The sequence below is a fragment of the Polypterus senegalus genome, chromosome 11, assembly GCF_016835505.1.
Source record: "Polypterus senegalus isolate Bchr_013 chromosome 11, ASM1683550v1, whole genome shotgun sequence".
Taxonomy (NCBI): domain Eukaryota; kingdom Metazoa; phylum Chordata; class Cladistia; order Polypteriformes; family Polypteridae; genus Polypterus; species Polypterus senegalus.
The window spans coordinates 144,986,836-145,013,372 of record NC_053164.1 but is presented as its reverse complement, the minus strand read 5'-3'; the positions used below and the strand labels follow the sequence as shown (position 1 = coordinate 145,013,372).

Below are 26,537 nucleotides of genomic sequence, written 5' to 3'. Positions count from 1 at the left end.
TTTCCCCCCGCCCGATCGTGCTAAATGTTTAAATGACAAATCATGTTCAAATGATATAGTGTTTTCAAATAATTGTGTTTTTATGCATGGAAGTGTGTGTGCATGCATTAGAGAGACAGACATATTTCAAGTGGTTACTGGAATTTAAAATAAACACTTTCACAAAGGTATAATGAAATAAGTGTGCTTTAATTCAAGAATAAAACAACAAGATACCAAAGAGACATGATTCACTAGCGTTTGTGTGTCTGCTTATATCCCTTACACCCAGCGATATATTTTACAAGTATCAAAAAACTTTACACCTGCTGGTACAGACTCAAATCAAATGTGTGTTTTTATTATATACCAATAATAATAATAATAATAATAATAACAGATTTTTTTCAAACTTGTACTTTTTAATATTTGTCATTTCCGTTGTAATTTTCTAGCTTGAATAGCATAAATGGATAGATTCCAAGGTGTTATTCTTATTTCTATGAAATCAAATGTAAAATGAAAGTGCTAAAATTGAACATGATACTGTATATACAGAATGGAACTAGCAAAAAAGAACATGAAAACAGACTATATAAACATTGCTTCTGTTCCTTGAATGACAAGTGCTTTCATGAAAAATCTCATGTGGAACCTTTAATGAATTTCTGTTTAAACACCCTTTTGCAAAGTGTAGTACATACAGAAAGGCAGCTGCTAGAGGATACTACTCACACTTTCACTATATATACACTCATCTAAAGGATTATTAGGAACACCTGTTCAATTTCTCATTAATGCAATTATCTAATCAACCAATCACATGGCAGTTGCTTCAATGCATTTAGGGGTGTGGTCCTGGTCAAGACAATCTCCTGAACTCCAAACTGAATGTCAGAATGGAAAAGAAAGGTGATTTAAGCAATTTTGAGCATGGCATGGTTGTTGGTGCCAGACGGGCCGGTCTGAGTATTTCACAATCTGCTCAGTTACTGGGATTTTCACGCACAACCATTTCTAGGGTTTACAAAGAATGGTGTGAAAGGGAAAAACATCGAGTATGCGGCAGTCCTGTGGGCGAAAATGCCTTGTTGATGCTAGAGGTCAGAGGAGAATGGGCCGACTGATTCAAGCTGATAGAAGAACAACTTTGACTGAAATAACCACTCGTTACAACCGAGGTATGCAGCAAAGCATTTGTGAAGCCACAACACGCACAACCTTGAGGCGGATGGGCTACAACAGCAGAAGACCCCACCGGGTACCACTCATCTCCACTACAAATAGGAAAAAGAGGCTACAATTTGCACGAGCTCACCAAAATTGGACAGTTGAAGACTGGAAAAATGTTGCCTTGTCTGACGAGTCTCGATTTCTGTTGAGACATTCAAATGGTTGAGTCAGAATTTGGCGTAAACAGAATGAGAACATGGATCCATCATGCCTTGTTACCACTGTGCAGGCTGGTGGTGGTGGTGTAATGGTGTGGGGGATGTTTTCTTGGCACACTTTAGGCCCCTTAGTGCCAATTGGGCATCGTTTAAATGCCACGGGCTACCTGAGCATTGTTTCTGACCATGTCCATCCCTTCATGACCACCATGTACCCATCCTCTGATGGCTACTTCCAGCAGGATAATGCACCATGTCACAAAGCTCGAATTATTTCAAATTGGTTTCTTGAACATGACAATGAGTTCACTGTACTAAAATAACCCCCACAGTCACCAGATCTCAACCCAATAGAGCATCTTTGGGATGTGGTGGAACGGGAGCTTCGTGCCCTGGATGTGCATCCCACAAATCTCCATCAACTGCAAGATGCTATCCTATCAATATGGGCCAACATTTCTAAAGAATGCTTTCAGCACCTTGTTGAATCAATGCCACGTAGAATTAAGGCAGTTCTGAAGGCGAAAGGGGGTCAAACACTGTATTAGTATGGTGTTCCTAATAATCCTATAGGTGAGTGTATATAAAAAGCCTAACAATGATATGCATAAAACAGGCTCAGAAAGAACAGAATGAAAGCATTCTCATAGTCCAAAAATCACAGACATTCATCTCTAACCATTTCATTCTTTTCACAGAAAAAAAGTAAGTAAACTCACCTTACTTCAGCTACAGTTTCTTCAATGAGACAGCAAGCTTGCTAAATAGAGGTACAAGCGGCATCTAGCTTTTAAAATTTTGAATAACCTGTATAAAAAACAAACTAATCTCTATGATTTTTCCCCCCAAAGTATACTTTTCATGTATTTTTTCCTACTGAATGCTAAGTACAGATTAAATAAAGGATTATTAAAAAAGAAGATTAAAAAAATCTCAGATTACATTTAATTTCCTTGCTGAATGCATGGCCAGCCCTTTTTTGAGCTTAAAATCCATTGTCATAATCCTTATATGTGTTCAGTTTTTAATCATGCTAAATCTATAAAAAAAAAAATCCTATCAAAGCAAGGACCCCCATTTGACTTGACGTTTAAAAGCAAGTGATGGAGAAAAGGGCTCCTGCAGCAATAAGACCATAATGAAATCAAAATGCGCACTGAAAACTTCTTTTTTGAAAACAAATTATTATCCCCAGGTGTTATACTGAATTTTATTATAAATGAATAAAAATAATATACTACATTCACCAATTATATTTTACTTGTTTTGGCGACCTCTTGTGGTTCTAATATGAAAATCTAAATGTTACTTCAACAGAACAAGACAGGTAGTCAATGTGACACTGCATGATGGTAGTAGGAAGTGAGTGCACCAAGTATGATTTGTTTGTCTTCTCAAACAATCTTTTGAAGTCCTTATTTAGACTTTGTGAAGGCTGTTCCTGTCAGTTATCCTGTTTTGTAGTTATATATCTTTTATTTAAGTAGCTTTTGGCTAAAGAAATGTTAATAGTAATGTTACAGTTTAACAATGTAATTTTATTGAAACTTCAGCTGTTGAACTCTTAGTTATGGTAACAAACCATGCTTGCAATACTGATGTACTGACCAGAAAGTCATACAAATATTTATTAATTATTGGATTTGTTTTTCCAGTTCCACGCCATTCATGTGAATAAAGATTCTTGTCATCACTAAACCCAAGAGGTCTAAGAGGCATTTCACAATGATGTTTAAACTGCTGGATAATTGAACAGGAGATTCAGTGAAGCCAGTACAAAGAGCCCTTGATAGAGTCATCCAACTTAGTCAAAGTTTTAGAACTGCTGCATTGTGTTATACCAAAACAAACTATAGGCACTGTATGTATATATTACCTATTATTTTGTGTTTAACATTATGCGTAGATTTGTTTTTTGTTTTATGTCTCTTATTACTTCATTTAACTATATCTTTCATATTGTATAATCCTCAGATTAAAAGAAATATGCTTAATACAATACCATTTTCATTAACTATACTGTTCATAAAAGATGATTGGATAATTTTACACAACTTTGCTCATCATTATTCCTAGTCAAAAACATGATTACCCCCACATTTTGGAAATATAATTCTCCTCTAAACCAGACACTGTGTGGGTTAAAACTCTTAACATACTGTGACAACTGCTAAATGTTTAAGAAAATTGCATATGATTTCTGTTCTAATATTTTGAAGCTGTAGCAACTCCAGTGAATCATGAATCATGGTGTTCTCTAATACAGACAGTATGATGACATTATTATTCATTTAATCAGCTGAACAGATTCCCCAAAGCCTCTATCTGAAATAAGAACAGAATTGCAACAACCAAGTTCAAGTCTCCAACCTTTTACAATACAACCCCATTTTTCAAACAAAAAAAAGCAGCCTACTTTACTCATTTTCTAAAGGCTGCAAAAACACATTTGTTATTTATGTTCACAATGACATGCCTGACCAGAAACTGAATAACAGAAAACAGTAACAGAAAATTGGTTTGAGCTTATAGATATAAAATGAAGAGACTCCAACCAGTAGCAAAAATGTAAAATCTCCTTCCAGGATCTAAGAAATGATAACTGTAAAGAACGCACAAAAAGCAGGAATATGTGGTTAACAATACAAAAATAAAAGCAAGCTCAACTATTTTTATCACTACTTTGATGACATTTTAATGATTCAATCATTTAAAATAATTAAACATCTAAAATGTATGTTATATCAATTCTTAGTGGTGGTCACACTCACAAAAACTTGGAGAGGGCACAATTGTGGGACTGGGTTATATGGACTTTATATGGTGTTTATATTGTGATTATTTTGCTCTAAAACATGATATTTCTTGGTATGTTCTCAAAACATATTAAAAACTGAAGATCAACACTACAGTATATAGAAACACATATAAACATTTTGTATACAAAGCCCAAAACCTGCTATTTTGTTACAGTAATATGAAATATTAACAAAGGGAGCAGTATTTTTTAACCAAAATTGAACAATATCAGCATTAGCTGTACATCAAAGAAACCACTCAAAGTAGACTTTTGACTGCCATTTGTGCTTTATATCTCCTCTGCTTGAATGTCTTGCTGTCACTGTGTCTGCCATTCAATAATAATGAGTCTCTCTTTCTCTGTTTGACATGTTTATATAAAGACAAAGCCTTTAAAACACTAATCACAGATCATAACATATATACATATGTATAATGTATGATTTATGATTTATATAACTTGCCATGGTTCACATTATGTATTTTTATATGCACACTTTTTTTTGTCTGTAACAGTCTGCATGATATATGAATGTATTATTTTAAAACATCCACCAGCATAATAAGTAATGCATTTATAGCCAGGTAACTTGTATTTTCCATGCAGTGTTCTTAAGAGCTTCTTGAATCTCTACTTTTCTAGTGTTTCATTATCTATGAGTCATGACTGTGTTTTCATAGTATCAAAATTTCAAACTTTGATACAACATTAAGTACTGAAAAAATTATTTTTAATGCCCAATACAGTATATAATGTAACTAAAAAAATTTTTTAATAAATTGCAGTATGCATTTAACTTGTTACATTGATAAAAACAAGCGATAGAAATTTTTGTCATTAAATGTAAATACTAAATAGTGCAGTCTTTTTAAAAAGGTAAGAGTAAAGTTCTGTAAAAGTAAAAATTAAACAAGGTTAAAGCCAGTAAACATTTTTTTTACATTGACGAAAACAAGTACTGATACTGAGGTAGCATAATGAAATGTCATTAACTCTTAATTGAAGTATTGCAATCTTTTGTAAACAGTATAACATAAAAATATTTAAACAACCATTCAGGTAAAAAGAACATTAATGTGGTCTTTTGTAAACAGTAAATAAACAATACATTAATGAAAACAAGGCTTTGCAATTGCTCACAAAAGTAACACACAAAAACACCAGAAACTTGCATAAAGGATGTGTGCAAATGCAAAGAGTGAACATTGCATTTTTCTGTAAACAAACTATGATGTTTTTGTCATTATGCTCTTTTGTAAAGCATGCACTTATTGGGCTGCAAAGGAGCCCTGACATACTAAATACACGCTCTGAAGCACAAAAAAATGATAGAGCTTTACATTTTATGTACCATATAATTTTAAATTCACCCATAATAAAATAAAGTATTACGCTATGGCAGCACAACTCACAGTGAAGATTTAAAAATCTAGACAGCAACGGAGCTCTAGTGCTAAAGAGTGCCCCTGAGTGAATGAACAGAGCAGAATAAAATTGGCCCGCAGGTAAAAAAAATAATTGAAGACCCTGTGTTAATGCATGAAATGTTTAACTGACAACAAAAAACATCTTAACCTGTATATATTAAAAAAAATAAAAATAATAATTTATAACTCACTGTGCAACTTTAAAAATCATTAAAGGAGCAGGATATTATTTCCAAAAATATACAAAAGCATAAATTGCAAATGTAAAAGTAATAAATTATCTTGGCCTAAAAAGCAAACTTGATTCATCTATCAGTTCAGGGATGAATGAGTCAGATGATATGGGTTGCTCTATAAATATACCCACTACAATAACCAGCCGTTTGCCAATTTGGCAGTTTGTAATTCAGAACTCAACAAAATGGACTGGCAGAGGTTAAGTGTGATTTATATTGATTGATTTGAATATTCATAGAGGCATAATTCTGGGAGGAGTTGGGGGCAGGACAGAAGGCGCATGCACGAGCGTTACTTTTCACGCTGACCAGGATTTATGGGGCGGAAGAACATGGAAGTTGGAGTATGCACAGATTCCTGCATCTAGAATTTTCTGTGCGTAAGCACATTTTGGCTTTTGTGCTTACATCATGTTATAGTGCGAATTCTATGCACGACAATATGCATGAGGCCCCAGGAATTGCTGCCAGATGATCATCAGAGGGCATGTGGAGTGCTTTTGGGTAAGTATAAAGGAGGCCGTTCAGAGAGCCAGAGTCAGGAGGTAGAGGGCAGAGCTTGCGAGGAGAGGAGTGGAGGTGGCAGAAGAACAGACAAAGAGAAGAAAAGAAAGAAAGAGAAAGAAGGGACAGAGCAATAGTGATGTTGGCTACTGATTTGTGCTATTTAGTGAAATGACAACAAAAAGAGAAATAAAAGCGTTGTGCTTTAGGGCTTGTGTGTCTCTGTGTCTGGGCCATATTCCGCAATGGAAAATAAGATTTAGTAAAAGAAAAAAATGTAATAATTATAATTAAAAATTCATTACTTGACATCCAAGAACTCTGTACAGATATTTTAAAGACAAATCATTAAAATAAATGTACCAATCCACTTTCACACCATACGTGGTGCCTTGCTTTTAAACATTTACTCAGGTAGTTTTATTCAGGGGGAGGGGGACAATTTCAACAGAAAAAGTCTTTGTTGTTGAACTCAAGTTTAACCTCTGTCATATGAGTAATTAAAACCGTGTGAATTAAATAGTTTAAGTTCTATGAAAAAAAATTCCTTGCCTGTCATGACCACCCCTTTAAATCGCTGGAGGATCTCATATTTCTAAAGGGAAACAAACGTTATCGCTAATACTGTGCACTTTTTGATTTTATGCACTTTGAGATGTGCCTGGGTCAGATGTGAGCAAAAAATGTTTATTTTTTTATTTCAAAAGTGGAAAAAAAAGTATTGATACTACCTCAGAGTCTACTCAGTTATAGCTTTTTTGTAGGTTTTTTTTTTATACATTTCTGATGTGCCTGAAATGTGACCAAATGTAAAAGGGAAACAATGAATAAATATTGTTTTTAAATACATTCATTTGTGTCGATTTAAAATTTATCATTACCTGCTGCTGAAAATGTCTGGCCCAGCTAAGTTTATGGTTTGAAAAATCTGGCCCAACTGAAATTGTAATTGAATAACCATACTACAAAGACTTTACTCAACCACATCAGAGCCAAGGATTGGGTTTGGGGAGTAGACCCCATGCAATTTACATATACAGTGGAACCTCGGTTCACGAACATCTCTGTACACGTACAACTCGGTTCACGACCAAAAAGTTCGCCAAACTTTTGCCTCGGTTCACATACTCGGTATACGAACAAGCCAGTTTCCCTTTCGGTTTGTGTGCGCCGATGATTTCCGCACGTGTTGCATTGTTCTCGGTCAGACGTGCCTGCCTGCCTGCCTGCCTGCCTGCCTGGACGTGCGTGCCAGCCTGCCTTCCTGCACGTGCCTGCCTGCCTGCCTTCCTGTAAGTCAGACTTGCGTGCTTTACCCGTGATAGCTTTGCGCTCTATATTTCGTGGGCTTTTGCAGTTAACCATGGCTTCTAAGCAAGTGAAGAGTGGTGAGAAGAAAGTTTTGAAGAAAATTGAAATCGAAGTGAAGAAAGAAATTATTGAAAAGTTTGAGCGTGGTGTTTGTGTTACTGATCTTGCTGCCGAGTACAAGAAGTCAAAATCTACGATTTCGACTATTCTAAAGCAGAAAGAATCTATTAAAACAGCTGATGTTGCAAAAGGCGTTACAGCGTTAACCAGGCAGAGGCCTCAAGTGCTGGAAGAGGTGGAAAAACTGTTGCTAGTGTGGCTGAACAAGAAGCAACTTGCAGGGGATAGCGTATATGAGGTGATGTTATGCGAGAAAGCCAGGAAGATTCATGGCGATTTGCTGCAAAACTATCCTTCTACGAGTGCCGGAAGTGAGGAATTTAAAGCCAGTAGAGGATGGTTTGAAAAGTTTCACAAAAGAAGTGGCATTCATAGTGTGGTAAGGCATGGAGAGGCTGCTAGGTCCGACGCTGAAGCTGCGAAAGAATTCGTGAAAATTTTCACAAAATTAGTGGAGGACGAAGGGTACATCCTGCAACAAGTCTTCAACTGTGACGAGACCGGATTGTTCTGGAAGAGGATGCCGAAGAGGACCTACATTACCCAGGAAGAGAAGGCTGTGCCCGGCCATAAACCAATGAAGGACAGGTTAACTGTTTTGCTGTGTGTTAACGCTAGTGGCAACGTAAAAATCAAGCCGCTACTCGTTTACCAATTTGAGAACCCTCGTGCTTTCAAACAGCACAATGTAAATAAAACCAGACTGCCTGTAATGTGGAGGGCAAACACGAAGGGGTGGGTCACAAGAACCTTGTTTTTGGAATGGCTGCACGAGGCTTTCGCTCCCACCATGAAGCGATATCTCGAAGAGAATAACCTGCCTAAAAAATGCCTTCTTCTAATGGACAATGCACCGGCACACCCTCCAAATTTGGTTGACGATATGGTCAAGGAGTATGAATTTATTAAGGTCGTGTTCCTCCCCCCCAACACGACTCCTCTTCTGCAGCCCATGGACCAGCAGGTTATTTCAAATTTCAAGAAATTGTACACCAAAGGACTATTGACCAGGTGTTTTAATGTGACCGAGGAGACGTCTTTGGCCCTGAAAGAGTTCTTGAACAACAATTTTAATATCGTTCATTGCATCTGCCTCATTGATAAAGCCTGAATGCGTTCCTGAACAGGTTTTAGAAAGCTTTGAGCCTCCTGTTGTGGATGAGATTGTGTCCATGGGCAAGAGCATGGGTCTTGAAGTGGACAATGAGGACATCGAGGAGCTGGTCCTGGATCACAAGGAGGAGCTGACGACGGAGGAACTCGCTGCACTCCAGCAGGAGCAGCTTAGGTTGCTCACCGAGGAGCAGTCCTCCGGGGAAGAAGAGGAAAGGAGGGTTATAAAAAGTGATGCGATAAAAGCCATCATGGAAAAATGGAACAAGTGCCAGGATTTTTTTTTGAAAAGAACCACCCTGACAAAGCGGTTACGAACAGAGTGACAAACATGATGAATGACAAAGTCGTCTCCCATTTCCGAAAAATTTTAATGCGTAGGAAAAGGCAAGTCACATTAGACCGCTATTTCACTAAGTCTGATCCACCAGCTAAACAGCTAAAAACACCAGAAACCCAAGAAAGCACAACAGAGAAAACACCTGAAAGAAAACATCCCTCCATCGCGGAGGAAGACTCTCCCTCAAAACTGTAACCTCCTCTCCACCCATTTCCTCCTCACTTCATGCCAGAACTCAACTCATGCAAGGTTAGTTTTCTTGGTGGTCAATACAGTAGGTATTGTAGTACGGATTTTTCAAAAGTTAATTTTTCAGTTCGTAGTGTGATTTGTTGCAGTGTTACTTTTCTCTTTTTTTCAAATGTTCATTTTTTTCCCTGTGCTTAAAACTCATTAAAAAAATAGTTTACATGGAGGAGTTCATCGTGTGATTTGTTGCAATGTTACTTTTCTCTTTTTTTCAAATGTTCCTTTTTTCCCTGTGCTTAAAACTCATTTTATAAAGTGTTTACAGCGATCGGAATGTAAGGCTAAAATAGCGTGATCTTGTTACTTTTTTGGTTGCTTGTGGTTGGTTTTTAAATAAATTTCTGATTTGTTCTAATGTTCCTTTTTTTCCGCTGTGCTTAAAACTCATTTTAAAAAAAGTGTTGCACATGGTGGCGACAGGGGGGGGGGTGTGCTACAGAGAGATTAGAGAGCGCGAGCGAGCAAGCGCAGAGAGAGAGCGAGCGCGTGCTACAGAGAGATTAGAGAGCGCGAGCGAGCAAGTGCAGAGAGAGAGAGCGCTGGCACATGCTGCTGACAGGGAAGGGGTGGGTGGTGTGTGTGCGTGTGCTACAGAGAGAGAGAGCGCGAGTGAGCCTGCTCGTGTAGCTGAGCGGGGTGGTGGGGCTTTGGTGGTGTGTGGTGTGTGTGTGCTACAGAGAGAGAGAGAGAGCGAGCCTGCTCGTGTAGCTGAGCAGGGAGCCTGGGTGTTTTGTGTCAGTGTTATTCAATGTTTTTACATTAGTTTACTATTACACTGTGCATTCTATGGTGTAATTAACTATATTTGTGCTTAATCTTTACATATATTTACATACAGTTTGTACGGTCTGGAACGGATTAATTGTATTTACATACAATCCTATGGGGGAAACTGCTTCGGTTCACGACCAAAGTTCTGGAACGAATTATGATTGTGAACCGAGGTTCCACTGTATACCTAAATAAGAAAGGCAGTTGTACAAGAATTTTTTTTCTCCAGCTTTATTAACATTATATACCTCTTACTTCTAAGAATTATGCTGAAGTCACAGCAGATGGATGTCAAAGTAGTGTCTTTAATTACCAGTTATTTGACAGGTAAATCTCTGTTTTTTGTGTGCTGGAACAGGTAGTCAACAACACAGGCTGACCCCAAAGAAATTTCTGTGCAACCTACACACATTAAATGTTATACACCTGCATTGGTTCTCACTCAACCCTGAAACCAAGGGGTGTGTAGAATTAGTGAAGAAAGGTGAAATACTGAGGCCATGTGTATAAGTATGGTGACTTAAGGTTGAACTACCTACAGGAGGTAGGGATTGCATTTAAACATGAATCTGGGGTGATGCAAAGACTGTTAGTTCAAGCTGGACCTGCTATGGAGGATAGGCATGACTATAAGTATAATGAAATGGATGTTAGTTAAGTTGCTTAAGTCACAGACGTCATCTTATCCTCTCTTAAACTTGCCCAACAGGCAAAACAACTTAATCAAAAGTGTGATTCTATCATGGTGATGCACTGAACATTACCAATGTCTTTTTTTAACCAACAGACATCAAGTATTTTTTTTGACCAGACTGTGATTTTTTACATTTGTTGTGGTTAATAGCTTATTGGATAGATTTGTGTTAGTTTTTAGAGAACAAGTATATGCAATATATATTTACGTTTTATGCAGAACATAACTGACCCTGCAAATATTTTTTAAATATATGAAGAACCAATATGTCTATTAAATATCACAAGACAGAACATTATCCAGTGTGTTTGAGCTATTAAACATGAATTCTCAAAATCCATTCAATTTCTCCTACTGATCACAGTAAAAATTAGTCAGATGTCCTGAAAGACTGTACAGAACAAACCAACACAGTAGTATCAATTTCTCTGCAATGATGAGTCTCTTTCTTATTTGAGATATTGTAAAAGATGAAAAAAAAATGTCTTGAAAATTGGTTCTCACATAGAAAAACTGTCAGCTGTCCCAAATTTCTGTCAAGAAATGTCACCAAGGTCTGGTTCTATGATTTGTGGAGCTAAAAGAACATGGGAAAACATTCCAGTATGGTTGCCATTATAATGAAGTTCAACATTCCAGAAAAAGGAAACAGTATTAAATGATGACTGGCTTATGCAAACATTTCCGCTTAATTCCCATTGCCTTTTCAGTAGGAGGAAATGTAATATAATGGGCTGTTCATTAAATAATTAGCTCTCTGCAATAGGTCACAGTTTTAATTTTTTTTTAAGAATAATACATCACAAGCTTTACTTTAACTTTTTCTGTGATATATTGAATTGATTATTTTGTTGACTAGACTGACAGTTTATGTTTTTTTAATAGCAAAATGTGTATTTTTATCTTCTATTACAATACAGATCTGGAAATAAAAAAACTTAATAATACAAAATGTAAACATAGTTATTCACATTCTTTCTAAGATGTGTGCAAAATGTAGAAAAAAAAACACGTTTTAATTAAAAAAAAATAAAATAAGAATTTCAAGTAGTTTCTCTCCATCTTGTTTTAGTATGATACTTGTTCAAAACAGCAGAAACAACATTAATTTGAATACATCTCAGAGCAATTTCTTACTTCAAATTTGAAATTCAAGATACAAGAGAAAAAAGCATACTAGAGGGCAAACTGGATACTAATCTACAAAAGACTTGATGTTTTAAGTAATCTAATTTTAAAGGCACTGTAGTCCAAGAAAAAAAAAACACTGAATTAAATGATTCTACACTTAACTATGCAGACTAAGTAAACCTGAGTGAGGACAGTAGTGGGGCTAAAAAAAACAGAATGCAGCTTAGGCATGACTTGCTGTGGATGTGATAAACTTTTACATGGTGTTGCCAATTGATTTTCAATATTTTTAAGGTCAAAGGGTATAACTGTCTGGATTACGCACATGTGCAAAAGACTTTAAAAAGAAACAAAAATAAACAAATTAACATAACACATAAATTTTAAAATTTGGTAAGCCAACTTTTAAAGGGCACCTTGCTTAGAAATAAGACAATAGGAAATGACATCAGCAGCATTTTCCTCAGTAAGCCTGTGGCCAAGATAAGGTGTCTTAAAAGCTTTATTTAATAACTTCAATCACATAAAATTTAACTTCCCCATGTATTTCCTGAAACACTATACAGTTTAATTTCAACCTTAACATTGTAAACTCCATTAACATGCTACACCAAGGTAAACATCGACAGAACATGCATGTCAGAAAAATGGTGGTTAATAGTTTACAGCATCTGCAATATTCTCACAACCTTTGGCCTTAATTTATCATGGTACTTCTGACATTTTCCACACTGGTCTATAGATACCTTCTTAATAGTTTTCACAAACCAATACTCTTAACCTGTTCAGTTTTGCACAATCTTTGTTTATGTTCTGTTTTATGGGGAAAAAGTTTCAACAAGTCATAAGCTACCTCAGTGAAAGCAATGTGACCTAGAAGTGGGGTGGGAGGTTTAGGTCTAAAGCAAGTGGCAAGAAAATGCTACAGTATGATATACACCCCCACACAGGTTGTGATGCTTACATACATGCTTTTCAACCAAGAAATGTTGGTTCAATTACTGCTCATTACATTGAACTTTTTGTTTAATCAAGTACTTCCCTTGTGTTATGGTCCCCTGTCACTCTTGACAGGGCATTACTGTCTGCAGACTTAATTATTGCAGTTTGCAGATCTTTGCACCAGAAGGAAAAATCAAGAATATTGTATTCAAATATGCTTGCAAATTTTCACATTAGTTACAATATATGTTGAATGCAACAAGTTTAGGGTAATAAAGTTTAATAACATCCAAACTAATTTATTAACAGCCTGCGAACTGTATATTTCATATCCGAATAAAAAGATATTAATGCCCTACATTAGAAAGCAAAAAGCTATGAACTCAAAAAACCTAAACAAAATAGTAAGCAACACAACATCATAATTTTATGAAATTTATACATGACTATACTTGAACAAAAATAAAACCAGTTGTCTACACCATTAAAAGAAATGTCCTCAGATGCTGCCCAACATATAGCTCATTAAAGTTACTTATATTTTGCTTTGACTAGGTTAACCATATCATTTCTGTTGATGATGCATTGCAAGCAAAGTGTAACCTATTACCCATACTCCAATTTATGACATTACCGAAAAGCCTGAAAAATCAAGTGGGTAATGTTATAATTTTATATTCCAAAATGCAATTTCAGAATACTCAAAAGGTAAAAGAAAATTAATGAAGACTGCATGTGAATGGAAAAATGTTACAATTATTCAGAGCATATAAAGATGTTTTTTTTATTAGGTAGCAAAGACCGTGGCATTTTAGTTTATTAAAAAGTAGCACACACATTAAACCTTACTTTATGAAGCATCTTGCTCCTTCAAATGTATATCCCTCCTCCCATCCAGTAGGCAAGTCTAATTAAAAAAAAAATGTAAAAAAAAAAAATTAAAAACATTGTCTTAAAATTTCTGTAAGCATACATTTACTTAAGTAATTATAACTAAAACATAATGTAATGTAACTAACACATATAGTGTCTTACAAATATACTCTGATATTTACCATGTTATACATATTTGGTAATTTTATTGAAACATTTTAACTGCCCAAAAAAGTTTTACATAATGAGAAATGACAGATTTTTTAACCTGCTTAACACTAGAATTACCAGAGCCTACGAAAAAACTTGTAGATCCGTCCCAGCTTAAAACGCTTTGATACCGTTGCGCCACCGAAGCTGTCATAGCAACTTTGTGTCAATGTCGCACCCTAATGCGGGTTGTTTTTCTGCAGTTATATTTTTGAATGGAAGCACATTTGTTCTGTTATTTTTGCACCTTTTGTGAAAGTGTTTCTTCGATATTTGGAATTCAGGCTTCACACATTATAGAGTTCATGTCTACATTTTGTCAATTATTACTAAAACGTGAAAAACTTTTCTGTTTTAACGATGTGTTTACATAGATCATTGTAGACACGGAACATACATGAAATACAAGTGTTCCAAATAACAATATAGTATTTATAAAAGGTGTTATTTTGCTTGACTTCTCACTCTATACAACTCTAAGCAACTGACATGCAGGTAAACAGACTTTAGGTGAGAAAACTGTGCGGGGGCAGGGATGTGATAGCAGGCTGTTTGCTGCTTATCAACACATTTAAAGGCCAAAAGACACTGACGGAAAGGTTTGAAGCGTTTTAAGGTGGGACGGATCTACGAGTTTTTTCATAGGCTATGGTAATTCTAGTGTTAAGTCAATTGAGAGTCTCAAGGGCCAGAGCATTAATGATGAATCAAGTGCAAAGTAAGGAATAACCCATGATGGGCCATCAGTCAATCACAGGCAACACAAGCACATATTTACAGTGGAACAATTCAAAATCACAATTATGTTTGAGATGTGGGAGATCAGTGCACCTGTAGGAATATACACACAGACACAGGGATAAAATGCAAAATTCATTTAGACAGGGCCTAGGCTAGATCTCAAATACAAGTCTCCGCCGCTGCAAGGATGCCAAATGATGCAACACTGTGCTTTCAGTAAGCTAAGACATTAAATAAAAATACAACTGGAACATGAACTTCACATTAATGTTTTCATGATAGCAAAGGTATTATAATTAACAAAAATTAAATTGAAAACAAAAATTAATAAAAACCATTTTTGTAAACCAAAATAAAATAACAAAACCTAAATGAAAAACTAAAAACCAAATGACTAAAGTAGCTAAAAAGACTAACTGAAATAAAATAATAATTTTAAAAAATAGCCATTTTTCTTCACAATCGGACATACAAGGAGATGACCTGGATTGCAGTGGCCCTGAGATTAATCCAAATATGTGAATAAAATATTTCTGCTTTGTTTTTTAAAGAAATATTCCTGACAATAGAATGGCCCATTGTGTCTTCTTTTATGCAATTTACCGTTATCTCTGAGATAACTCATTCACTGCAAGCCAACGTAATACCGTCATGCAGTAAACAGCAGGGAGCAGATGTTAACACAGCGTTTGAAGGCAACAGGGAAGCTAAAGACAGGTGCATAAAGCATGTGAATAAGAAAGCTATTTATTCTGTGCGAATAGTGACAATTGTTCACCAACTGACAAGGACTGCTCCAGTTCTGGTGTTAGTGAAACATACCAATGTGATGAAATTGCTTAACTAGTAAATAACGATGCAACTTCCAAATGTGACAATTGGAGGTGGTTTCAATGCATCTCAGTAACTAAAACAATATTCCACTCCCCTCTACCCCCCACATGTGCTTGTAACTCAGAGACGACGACAAAAATATGCAAAAACTAGCAATAAGTAAATACAATATAGATCTTTGCACTAACAAAGTTAAAATGTGGGGGCACACGTTGGCCATGCAACAAAGCGATGACAAGCTCTTTCCATTGTTTGAAGTTGGCCCTGTGCAAAGTGGGAACGTCTTTTTATGATTCCCATTTATCTGTTCAGATGCTTCACACTTTCTTCTTCATTCATTCAAAAAAAAAAAAAACACCTTGCAAATAATAATAAATGTTTTGCTTTTATTATTTCACAGCATGTCCTGCTCTGATGAGTGGAGGGGAGATATTCCTTAACACTAGAATTACCAGAGCCTATGAAAAAGCTTGTAAATCTGGTTTAACTTAAATCCCTTCGCACCTCTCTGCAAGCCTCTTTTGTCTTCTAAATGTGTCGATGAGCCCAAGCAGCAAGCAGCCTACTATAACATCCATGCCCCCACCCCACCGCCTCAGAACGGGCAAAAGTTTCTGCCTTGATTGATTATCTGGGAGTGAGCTACCCAGAATTGTAAGGGATAATAATTTGATGTGTGTTTTGTGTCTACAACAATCAATGTAAACACATCATTAAAACAGAAATGTTTTCATGTTTTATTAATAAATTACAAAATGTAGACATGAACTGTATAATGTGTGAAGGCTGATGGCCAAATATCAAACACTTTCATAAAAGGTGCAAGTACAATATGCCAGCTTCCGTGGTGTAGCGGTAAGATCTGCTGATTTATAATCCGGTGGTCGTGAGTTTGAAACCAGCTCCACGGCAAATTTACCGTTTTGAATAGTGAGCTGCTCTTATTGTTAATATTACACAATAAAAACATTTAATTTGTGTCTGTAACAGCTGCTGTAAATTTATAAGACTTAAAATATAAGTTAGCGCTTTTTTTCACTTTTATTCCCTCAGTCACGATCACGGTACAACACCCCAAAACCTCCACCCCCCCCGGCCCAGATCTGACATGGTTACTTTTTATCTGAAACTGGTAATAACTGTAGAGGAGAGTGGTGTTTTGAAAGAATGGAACTGGAAATTCTCTGATCTGGATGGATAAAAGCTGACACACAAACGCTGGTGAATCTGTCTGTTTTGTATCTCACCGCCACTTGAATTTTTTTTTTTTTATTCAGTTTTATTGAGTGTTCCTGTTCACGCTGAATTAGTATGTACCTTGCGGTCCATGATGACAAAGCCACACTGAGAAAAAAATAGAAACATATGTATATATGATATTTGGAATAACTCATTTTTTGACCTGCATAGTAAATTTCAGAAAACATTGTGGCACTGGTGCAACATTATTCATATTCATTGCATAACATCTTGTGCTGGTAATCAGTGAGCACTTTTTTTTCCCCCGATCTTACCAGTGTCCATATTTTGGTGTACAGTACTGTTTCTTTTGTACTCCAGGACAAGCAGAGGAAAGAACTGTACAGAGAATTCAGTTCCACGTTATATGCAATCAATCATCAGATTAAAATTTTAACAGTTCCCCCACACACAAGGACCGTCCTTTCTACATTTACGACATGTGTACCTGTTGCAATGTACGCACTTTTCTCTGTGCTGTGGTTACTATTACACTGAAGAGGCCGGGGAAGTGGCGGCCTTGGAACAGAGGCATGTCGATGCTGCATCCTCTTTTGCTTTATCTATTGCCTTTTATTGAGCCATGAACACTCTTCTTTTCTCAGTAGCCCCATTGCATGTCTTGCACAGTATATGTGCGTTGATCGCCGCCAAGTCAAGTGTGTTATAGCACACACCGGCCAACTGCATGCTCCTGTCGCATTGAATAAGCTTACGCCTTCTGGTGCATTATGTCAGCACAGCACCATGCAAAAAAGAAAGAAAAATATATGTGACATTTTGAAGAAATCATTTTATGACCTGAATAGTACCAATCAGAAAACATTGTCGCACTAGTGCAATATTATTTGAAAACGAACAGCGTTCGATCGGTGTGAATTTATACTGCTGCTGTTAGTTAGAGTCAGATTATGGGACGGTGGGTGTGTTCGGGGGCTGTTCGAGGGAGGAATGGCCCCCTCGATCTGAACCCTAGCGATCACGGATTGTACATAACGAACACCATATTCAAGCATAGGGGTGTTCATATGTGCACTTGGCACCAGGACACCCTAGGCCTCAGTTCGATGATCGACTTTGTGGTCGTGTTGTCGGACCTGCGGCCACATGTCTTGGACACTCAGGTGAAGAGAGGGGCGGAGCTGTCAACTGATCACCACCTGATGGTGAGTAGACTTCGATGGTGGGGTAAGATGCCGGTCAGGCCTGGTAGGCATAAGTTTGTTGTGAGGGTCTGCTGGGAATGTCTGGCAGAGTACCCTGTCAGAAGCAGCTTCAACAACCACCTCCGGAAGAACTTCGACCACGTCCCGAGGGAGGTATGGGACATTGAGTCTGAATTGGTTTCTAATTAAGTAATGGGGTTGGAACGAAAACCTGCAAAAATGCAAAATTTACTTTCATCAGAGCACATAACTTTGGACCACTCAACAGCAGTCCAGTACTTTTTGTCTTTAGCCCAGGCAAGACGCTTCTGACGCTGTCTCTTGTTCAAGAGTGAATTGACACAAGGAATGCAACAGAGGAAACACATGTCTTGCATACGTCTGTGCGTGGTGGTTCTTGAAGCACTGACTCCAGCGGCAGTCCACTCTTTCTGAATCTCCCCCACAGTTTTGAATGGGTTTTGTTTCACAATCCTCTCCAGGTTATCCCTATCGTTGTACACTTTTTTCTACCACATCTTGTCCTTCCCTTCACCTCTCTACTAATGTGCTTGGATACAGAGCTCTGTGAACAGCCAGCCTCTTTAGCAATGATCTTTTGTGTCTTGCCCTCCTTGTGCAAGGTGTCAATGGTTGCCTTTTGGACAACTGTCAAGTCAGCAGTCTTCCGCATGATTGTGTAGCCTACAGAACTAGACTGAGAGACCATTTAAAGGCTTTTGCAGGTGTTTTGAGTTAATTAGCTGATTAGAGAGTGGCACCAGGTGTCTTCAATATTGAACCTTTTCACAATATTCTAATTTTCCGAGATACTGAATTTGGGACTTTCATTAGTTGTCAGTTATAATCGTCAAAATTAAAAGAAATAAACATTTGAAATACATCAGTCTGTGTGTAATGAATGAATCTAATATACAAGTTTCACTTTTTGAATGGAATTACTGAAATAAATCAACTTTGTCATTATATTCTAATTTTATGACCAGCACCTGTATGTGTGTCTATGAACAGTATGTGAATCTTTTTGTGTGTCAGCTGACTAATTAGTAATAAGAATGTGGTTTTTCCCCAGATTCAGTAAACATTCTGTGGCCAATGGATGGAACATGCAAGATATCCAAAATAACGGTCGAAATAACTCAACACACAGCCATTAATGTCTAAACCACTGGCAATAAAAGTGAGTGCACCCCTAAGTGAAACATGTCCAAATTGTGCCCAAAGTGTCAATATTTTGTGCGGCCACCATTATTTTCCAGCACTGCCTTAACTCTCTTGGGCATGGAGTTAACTAGAGCTTCACAGGTTGCCACTGGAATCCTCTTTCACTCCTCCATGACAACATCATGGAGCTGGTGGATTTTAGAGACCTTGCGCTCCTCCACCTTCCATTTGAGGATGCCCCACAGATGCTCAACAGAGTTTAGGTCTGGAGACATGCTTGGCCAGTCCAGCACCTTTACCACCTACCTCAAAATTTTCGCCAAGCATTAATTACCGTCTTTACTAAACAAAATAAGGACTTATTATAATGTACATCGTTCAGACCAATCTCACTTCTGAAAACGATGTGAAGATAATCTCCAAAGTCCTAGCTAGAAGGATAGAATAGTGCTGCCTTCGGTAATATCACAAGACCAAACTGGATTTATTAAAGGCAGACACTTTTTAATGTAATATATTCACAAACAAAGTCAAACCCCCCGGAGATGATATTATCGTTGGATGCAAAAAAAGCATTTGACATGTTTAAATGGAACTACCTTTTCATTACATTGGAGAGATTTGGGTTTGGCCTGAACATTTGTGCATGGATTAAACTACTGTATACCAATCCAGAAGCTTCAGTTTGTATTAACAACATTAATTCAGACTACTTTAAACTCAGTCTGGTACCAGACAAGGATGCCCCTTCTCATCACTGCTTTTTGCAATCACCATTGAGCCACTGGCAATTCATTGTCAAAATGCTGTTGAGATAAAGGGGATTATCAGAGAATGACTGGAACAAAAAGTTTTTCTATATGCAGATGATATGGTACTGTATATATCAGATCCACAAAATACTGCTCCTTCAGTTCTAACAGCACTTACAGAATTTCAAAAGATTTCTGGTCTCAGAATCAATCTGAATAAAAGTTTGCTCTTCCCAGTGAATTCTCAAGCATATAATAGTAGATTGGACACCTTCCATTTTATCATCACAGATCAGTTTAAATACCTAGGGGTAAACATCACAAGTAAATATCAAGCTCTATCAACAAAATTCTGTATGGAAAAAATTAAGCAAGACTTGCATAAATGGTCAACCCTTCATCTGACTTTAGCTGGAAGAATTAACATTGTTAAGATGAATAACCTTCCTAAGCTTCTCTTTTTATTTAAAACATTTCAATATACATCAACAGATCATTTTTAAGAAATTAGATTCAACCATAACCTCATTTATTTGGAATTCAAAACATCCACATATCCAAAGGGCGACCCTACAAAGACCTAATGCAGAAGGTGGCATGGCACTAACTAACTTTAAATTTTATTACTGGGCAGCAAACATACAAACTACAAAATCATGGACATTGACACAAATGAACATACACAGGCTTGGTCCGCAATGGAAATAAAATCCTGCAGTACTTCTTTTATATTCCTTGCTATGCACCCCAATAAATACAAGTTTTCGCCAATATACTGACAACCCAATTGTGCTTCACTCACTCAGAATATGGAACCAATGTAGGAGGTATTTTAAGATAGAGAAGATTTTATCTGTGGCACCTCTGCACAAGAACCACCTTTTTCCACCCTCTCAAACATATGCAGTTTTTAAAGCCTGGATAACATTTGGGATTAAATCACTTGGAGATCTGTACATAGACAACGTCTTTGCAGCCAATGAACAATTACACTCCAAATGTAACTTTCCAGCAACACATTTCTTTCACTACCTTCATATTTGAAACTTTGTTAAACAGAATTTGCCCAATTTTCCTCACCTCCCACCCACCTCTATGCTGGAAAAAATACTGCTCAGTCTCAAGGACTCAGACAGCATTTCCGTAATATTTAAAACTATTTTACAGTCCCTCCCTTCCCTGCAAAGCACAGAAGTATTCAACTCAAAATTATATATCACGTGCATCTCTCTCGTTTAAAATTGTCCAAAATGTTTCCAGGGCAAGATCCAACTTGAACACTGGAATCAAGTTCCAGCCTCACTAGACCACATGTTTTGGGCCTGCACCAAATTAACATCATTTTGGACCAAAATCTTTAATTTCCCTTCAGACAGCCTTGGTGTCCCAATCCCTCCTAATCCAATAACATCTGTGTTCGGTGCACTTCCAGATGGGATTAAAGTGGAGAAGGACAAACAAACTGTAATTGCCTTTACTACACTACTGGCACATAGACTTATCTTGCTCAATTGGAAAAATCATATCAAATAAACAAAAAGACACAGATATCACAAAACAAGTGCTTTTTTTCTAGAATTTAACCAAAGTAAAAGAAGTGTACTGATAGGAAGAGTTTTTTGCATTCAACTTATACGACCAACATTATAATATACCAGAAATTATACTGTAAAATCAAGTCCCGACTTATCGGCAGGAGAATATATCTGAGAGTATATACGGTATACTGCTCAAAAAAATTAAAGGAACACTTTAATCAGAGTATAGCATCAAGTCAATGAAACTTCTAAGATATTGATCTGGTGAGTTAAGTACAAGAGGGGGTCAGTTTCAGCTGCTTTGTTGTTAATGAAATTAACAACAGGTGCACTAGAGGGGCAACAATAAGACAACCCCACAGACATTTTTCCCTTCTCATCTTTTCTGACTTTTTTCACTAGTTTTGCATTGGGCTACGGTCAGTGTCACTACTGGTTAGCATGAGGTAATATCTAGACACTACAGAGGTTGCACAGGTGTTATACTACATGTTTCTTTATGTCACTGTATCTGGACAATACTGTTATGAGTTTTATTCACATGTGCATGTTAACTGTGGCACACAGGGGCTCAGCAGTTAGAATTGCTAGCCAAGCATTGGATTAGATAGCCAAAGACAACTGGAGGCTTGTATAGTCAGCTTAAACACAGGTTAGGGTATTTCTGTCCTCTATCAGCACAAATCTTCTTTCCTTATTGGGAGAATGAGAATCGGCATGTAAGCACTATGATATTTCTGTATTTTGTGGAAGAGGAATTCAGCCCTTGTTTGGAGACAGAAAGGACCAGCAAGTTGAAGAAGAACCGTATAAAAGGTCTGGACAGTAGCCAGACCCTTCGAGGCTGTGTCGACACAAAGTTGTTGAAAAACCTCCCAGCGTGGGGACGGAGAAAATGGCTGACTGTGTTGATCCAGATTTCCCACCTGGATAAAAGTCTGTCCATATGCCTCCCCGTCTGTAACCGCGTAAAACGTCAGTAAATGTAAGCTAAAAGATATTTTGTCTCATGTGATTCTTGTACCGCCGTAATCACGATGGGAGGGATATCGCCGTTTCTGGTATATTATGATATTGTTTAATTATTTAATATGCCACAATTTTAAAAGAACACATTTCCAAGAGAGCTAATGCATCCTCAGGAAACAACAGGTAGCAACTTCTCCAGGATGGCACATCAATATGTGCCATTGCCACAAGGTTTGCTGTGTCTGCCGGCACAGTCTTAAGGGCATGGAGGAGATTCTAGGAGACAGGCAGTTTACTCTAGGAAAAGTGGACAGAGCCGTAGAAGGTCCTTAACCCATCAGCAAGACTGATATTTGCTCCTTTGGGCAAGGAGGAACAGGATGAGCACTGCCAGAGCCTTCCAAAATGACCTCCAGTAGGCCACTGGTGTGAAATGTCCCTGACCAAACAATCAGAGACAGACTTCATGAGGGTGGCCTGAGGGCCCAACATCCTCTAGTGGGCCCTGTGCTCACTGTCCGGCACCGTGGAGCTCGATTGGCATTTGCCATAGAATACCAGAATTTTTAGGTCCACCACTGGCACCCTGTGCTTATCACAGATGACAGCAGGTTCACCCTGAGTACATGTGTCAGACATGTCAGACATGAAATGGACTGGAGTATCGGTGGAGAATGTTATGCTGCCTGTAACATCGTTCAGCATGACCAGTTTGGTGTTGGGTCAGTGATGGTCTGGGGAGACATATCCATTGAGGGACACACAGACCTCTACAGGCTAGACAACGGCACCTTGACTGCCATTAGGTATCAGGATGAAATCCTTGGGCCCATTGTCAGACCCTATACTGGTGCAGTGGGTCCTAGATTCCTCTTGGTGCACAACAATGCCCGGCCACATGTGGCAAGAGTATGCAGGCACTTCCTGAAGGATAAAGGAATTGATTCCATTGACTGGCCTTCACACTCGCCTGACCTAAATCCAATAGAACACTTCTGAAACATTATGTTTCAGTCCATCTATTGCCATTTTAATACATTGCCCTAAATTGATTTTCTGCAAATTTGTCCATTTTCAAACTGGCATATGCAGTTTATGATCATGTTTTTATTTCTACTCATATGCTTCCACAGTTATGCATACAGGGGTATGGAATGTAGGAGTACTGGCAGCACTAACAACAGATGTAGCAAGTAAACACTGAGGCAAGATTCAAACAAAGTGGCTATTTGGCTTCTCTATGCTGGTTAAGCTATGAGCTGCTTCAATTGTTAATACCAAAATAAAAAGTTTATTTGATGTTTCAATGCTTCACAGGAAAACATGCATCGTCCTAATAATACAACATATGCTTTATTAACAGAATCACATAATCACCAAAACACACAATTAGCTGGTCACGCAAAACATCATACTTCATTGCTAAATACAAATCTGTAAACACTGAATTTGAATCATACATTTTTTAATGCAAACTAATGTTCATTAGTACAACGCACGAGTTAAAGAAAAAATATAACTGAATGGTACATTGAAGAATGCAATTAAATGTAGTTAAATTTATTGTGTACAGGTAAAGACAGTCCAGCTAATTTTCATATTGTGGATTTGTAAACAGGCATAAGGAATAACAAAATGTGATTAATCACATAAGAAACATTGAAAACAGCAAAACAAAGGTTTATTTACAGGAGTTCTGAAATATAGGATTAGTGCAAAACTGACAATTTTGATTTCACGCAGGAAGCTTTAATGTTGGTACAAATGTAAAAAAGGAGGGACAGCTTTGAGAAAATAAAGCAACGTGTTTGTGACATTTGAGATTTGAATAAATTTTACTCATCTGATAAATACCACTGTTTAATAATATTTTTTAACCAGCAAATGACAAATATAAATTTTACAATAGCAAATGTTACAAACTTAACAGAGTGGTTCTGTGACAAACCAGACATTTAACACCAGAGTCTACGAAAAAACCCGGAGATCCAGCCCACCTTAAAACAGTTCTCACTTCTCCGCCACCGTCTTTTGTCTTCTAAATGTGCCGATTAAGAAGTGCAGCAAGAAGCCAGCTATTCCATCCCCCACCGTCGCAGAACGATCATTAAGTTTTCCCAGCTCATGCCTTGTTTGATTATCTGGGAGTGACCCAACTGCTGGAGTTTTAGAGTGGAAATAATAGGTCGTTATTTGGAACACATGCATTTCATGTGTGTTCCGTTTCTACAGTAATCTGTGTAAACGCATTGTTAAAACAGAAACTTTTTCATATTTTAATAATAAATGTTACAAAACATAAGCATAAACTATTGAATGTGTTTAGCCTGATTTCCAAAGATTAAATAAACACTTTCACAAAAGGTTAAAAAAATGCTACAATAGCTTCCGTGGCGTAGCACTAAGATTTGCTTTTCACACCCCGGCATGCTTACCGTGTCTCAGAGATCCGAGTTCGATTCCCAGCTGGGGAGGAAGTGTTACTTTTTTTTTTTCTTTTTCTTTTTAACCTTCGCCACTCTGCCTGCCTGCAAGCGTCTGCTTTCTGTGTGCTGGGGTGTTTTTTTTTTTCTTTTTTCTTAAGTAAATCGTTAAGTTTAAAATGTCGATTGTGGTTATTTATGTTGATTAATTCATGCTTTCATTCATTATAGCAAATACTGTTACCAAGTGGTCTCTATTTTTGGCTGTTGTATACAATCTATCTAGCATCTTTATCTCCACTCTCACTGCCCGCTTGCCTGTGTGCAGCGTGTGTCGATTGATATATGTATACTGCCTCCTTTGGATAGTATTATATTGTTTTATTAACCACCGAACACTATCATATATTCTATTAATGACTACAAAATGACACTGCAGTTGTGACCCGCTGGGCTGGCTACTTTGAGCAGTTGTTCAAAGCTGGTCCTCCGGCTAGGACGTTGGATATCTCTGGGTTCACGGTTCTTGAGGCTGATCCTCCAATTAGCTGTGAACCACCCGCGTCTTACTGAGATTGCATAGGTGGTCAACCAGCTGAGGGAAGGAAAGGCTACAGGGATCCGTGTTATCTGGGGTGAGCTTCTCCAGGCTGTCCTCCTGGCATTGCAAGCAATCTTTGGTTTCATTTGGGAGACTGGCATCATCCCTACTGACTGGAAAACGGGACTTGTCGTTCCTATCTGGAAAGGGAAGGGTGATCTCCTGGATTGCGGCAACTACAGGGGGATAACACTGCTCTCAGTGCCGTGTAAGGTCCTTGCTAGGGTCGTTCTCAATAGGATATGTGATCACTTGCTCACCTACCAGCAACTGGTTTTACGCTTAAAAAGTCTACCATCGACCGCATCCTGGCACTGAGGGTTCTCATGGAGTGCAAACGCAAAAATTGGCAGAGTTTCTTTGCAGCCTTTGTCGATTTTTGTAAAGTGTTCGACTCATCCTGAGGGATCGCGGGATCCCCTTAAGGTTGCTGGATATCATGGCAGGCCTATACACTGGTACTGTGAGTGCTGTGCAAAGTGAAGGCAGAACCTCTCTGTTTTTCTCAGTTGATTCTGGGGTTCATCAGGAGTGTGTTCCTGCTCCTACTCTGTTCAATGCTTGTATGGACTGGGTGTTGGGCAAGGTCATGGGGTCCAGTGGGTTTGGGGCATCTATTAATGAAGAAACATTCACAGATCTTGACTTTGCTGGCGATGCTGTGATTTTCGCGGAGTCAATGGAGGCTCTGATCAGGGCACTCGAGAGGCTGAGCAAGAAATCTGAGTGTCTGGGCTTGCAAGTGTCCCGGATAAAAACCAAGATCCAGGCCTTTAACAACCTCTTGAGCACAGCCATCAGCAGTGTGTCTGTCTGCGAAGGGAGTGTCAACCTAACCTTGTCGAGAAGTTTGCTTACCTTGGCAGTGACATTCATGTCTCTGGTGACTGTTCCTATAAAGTCAGTAGACTAATTGGGAGAGCATGTGGAGGTCATGAGGTCGCTGGAAAGGGGTGTGTGGCGCTCCTGACACCTATGCAAAAGGACAAAGGTCCAAGTCTTTAGAGTCCTGGGACCTC

General features: G+C 37.9%; 1 protein-coding gene across 11 annotated transcripts in view; it reads right to left on the bottom strand.

The window, feature by feature from the left end:
* The window catches only part of plekha5 (pleckstrin homology domain containing, family A member 5), a 461,083-nt gene that overhangs the window by 327,261 nt on the left and 107,285 nt on the right, over positions 1 to 26,537 (bottom strand). For all 11 annotated transcript variants that reach the window (XM_039769759.1, XM_039769760.1, XM_039769758.1 and 8 more), the window contains exon 3: positions 13,858 to 13,915. In XM_039769759.1, coding sequence (XP_039625693.1) covers positions 13,858 to 13,915 — 58 coding nt within the window. The remainder of the gene's footprint in view (positions 1 to 13,857; positions 13,916 to 26,537) is intronic.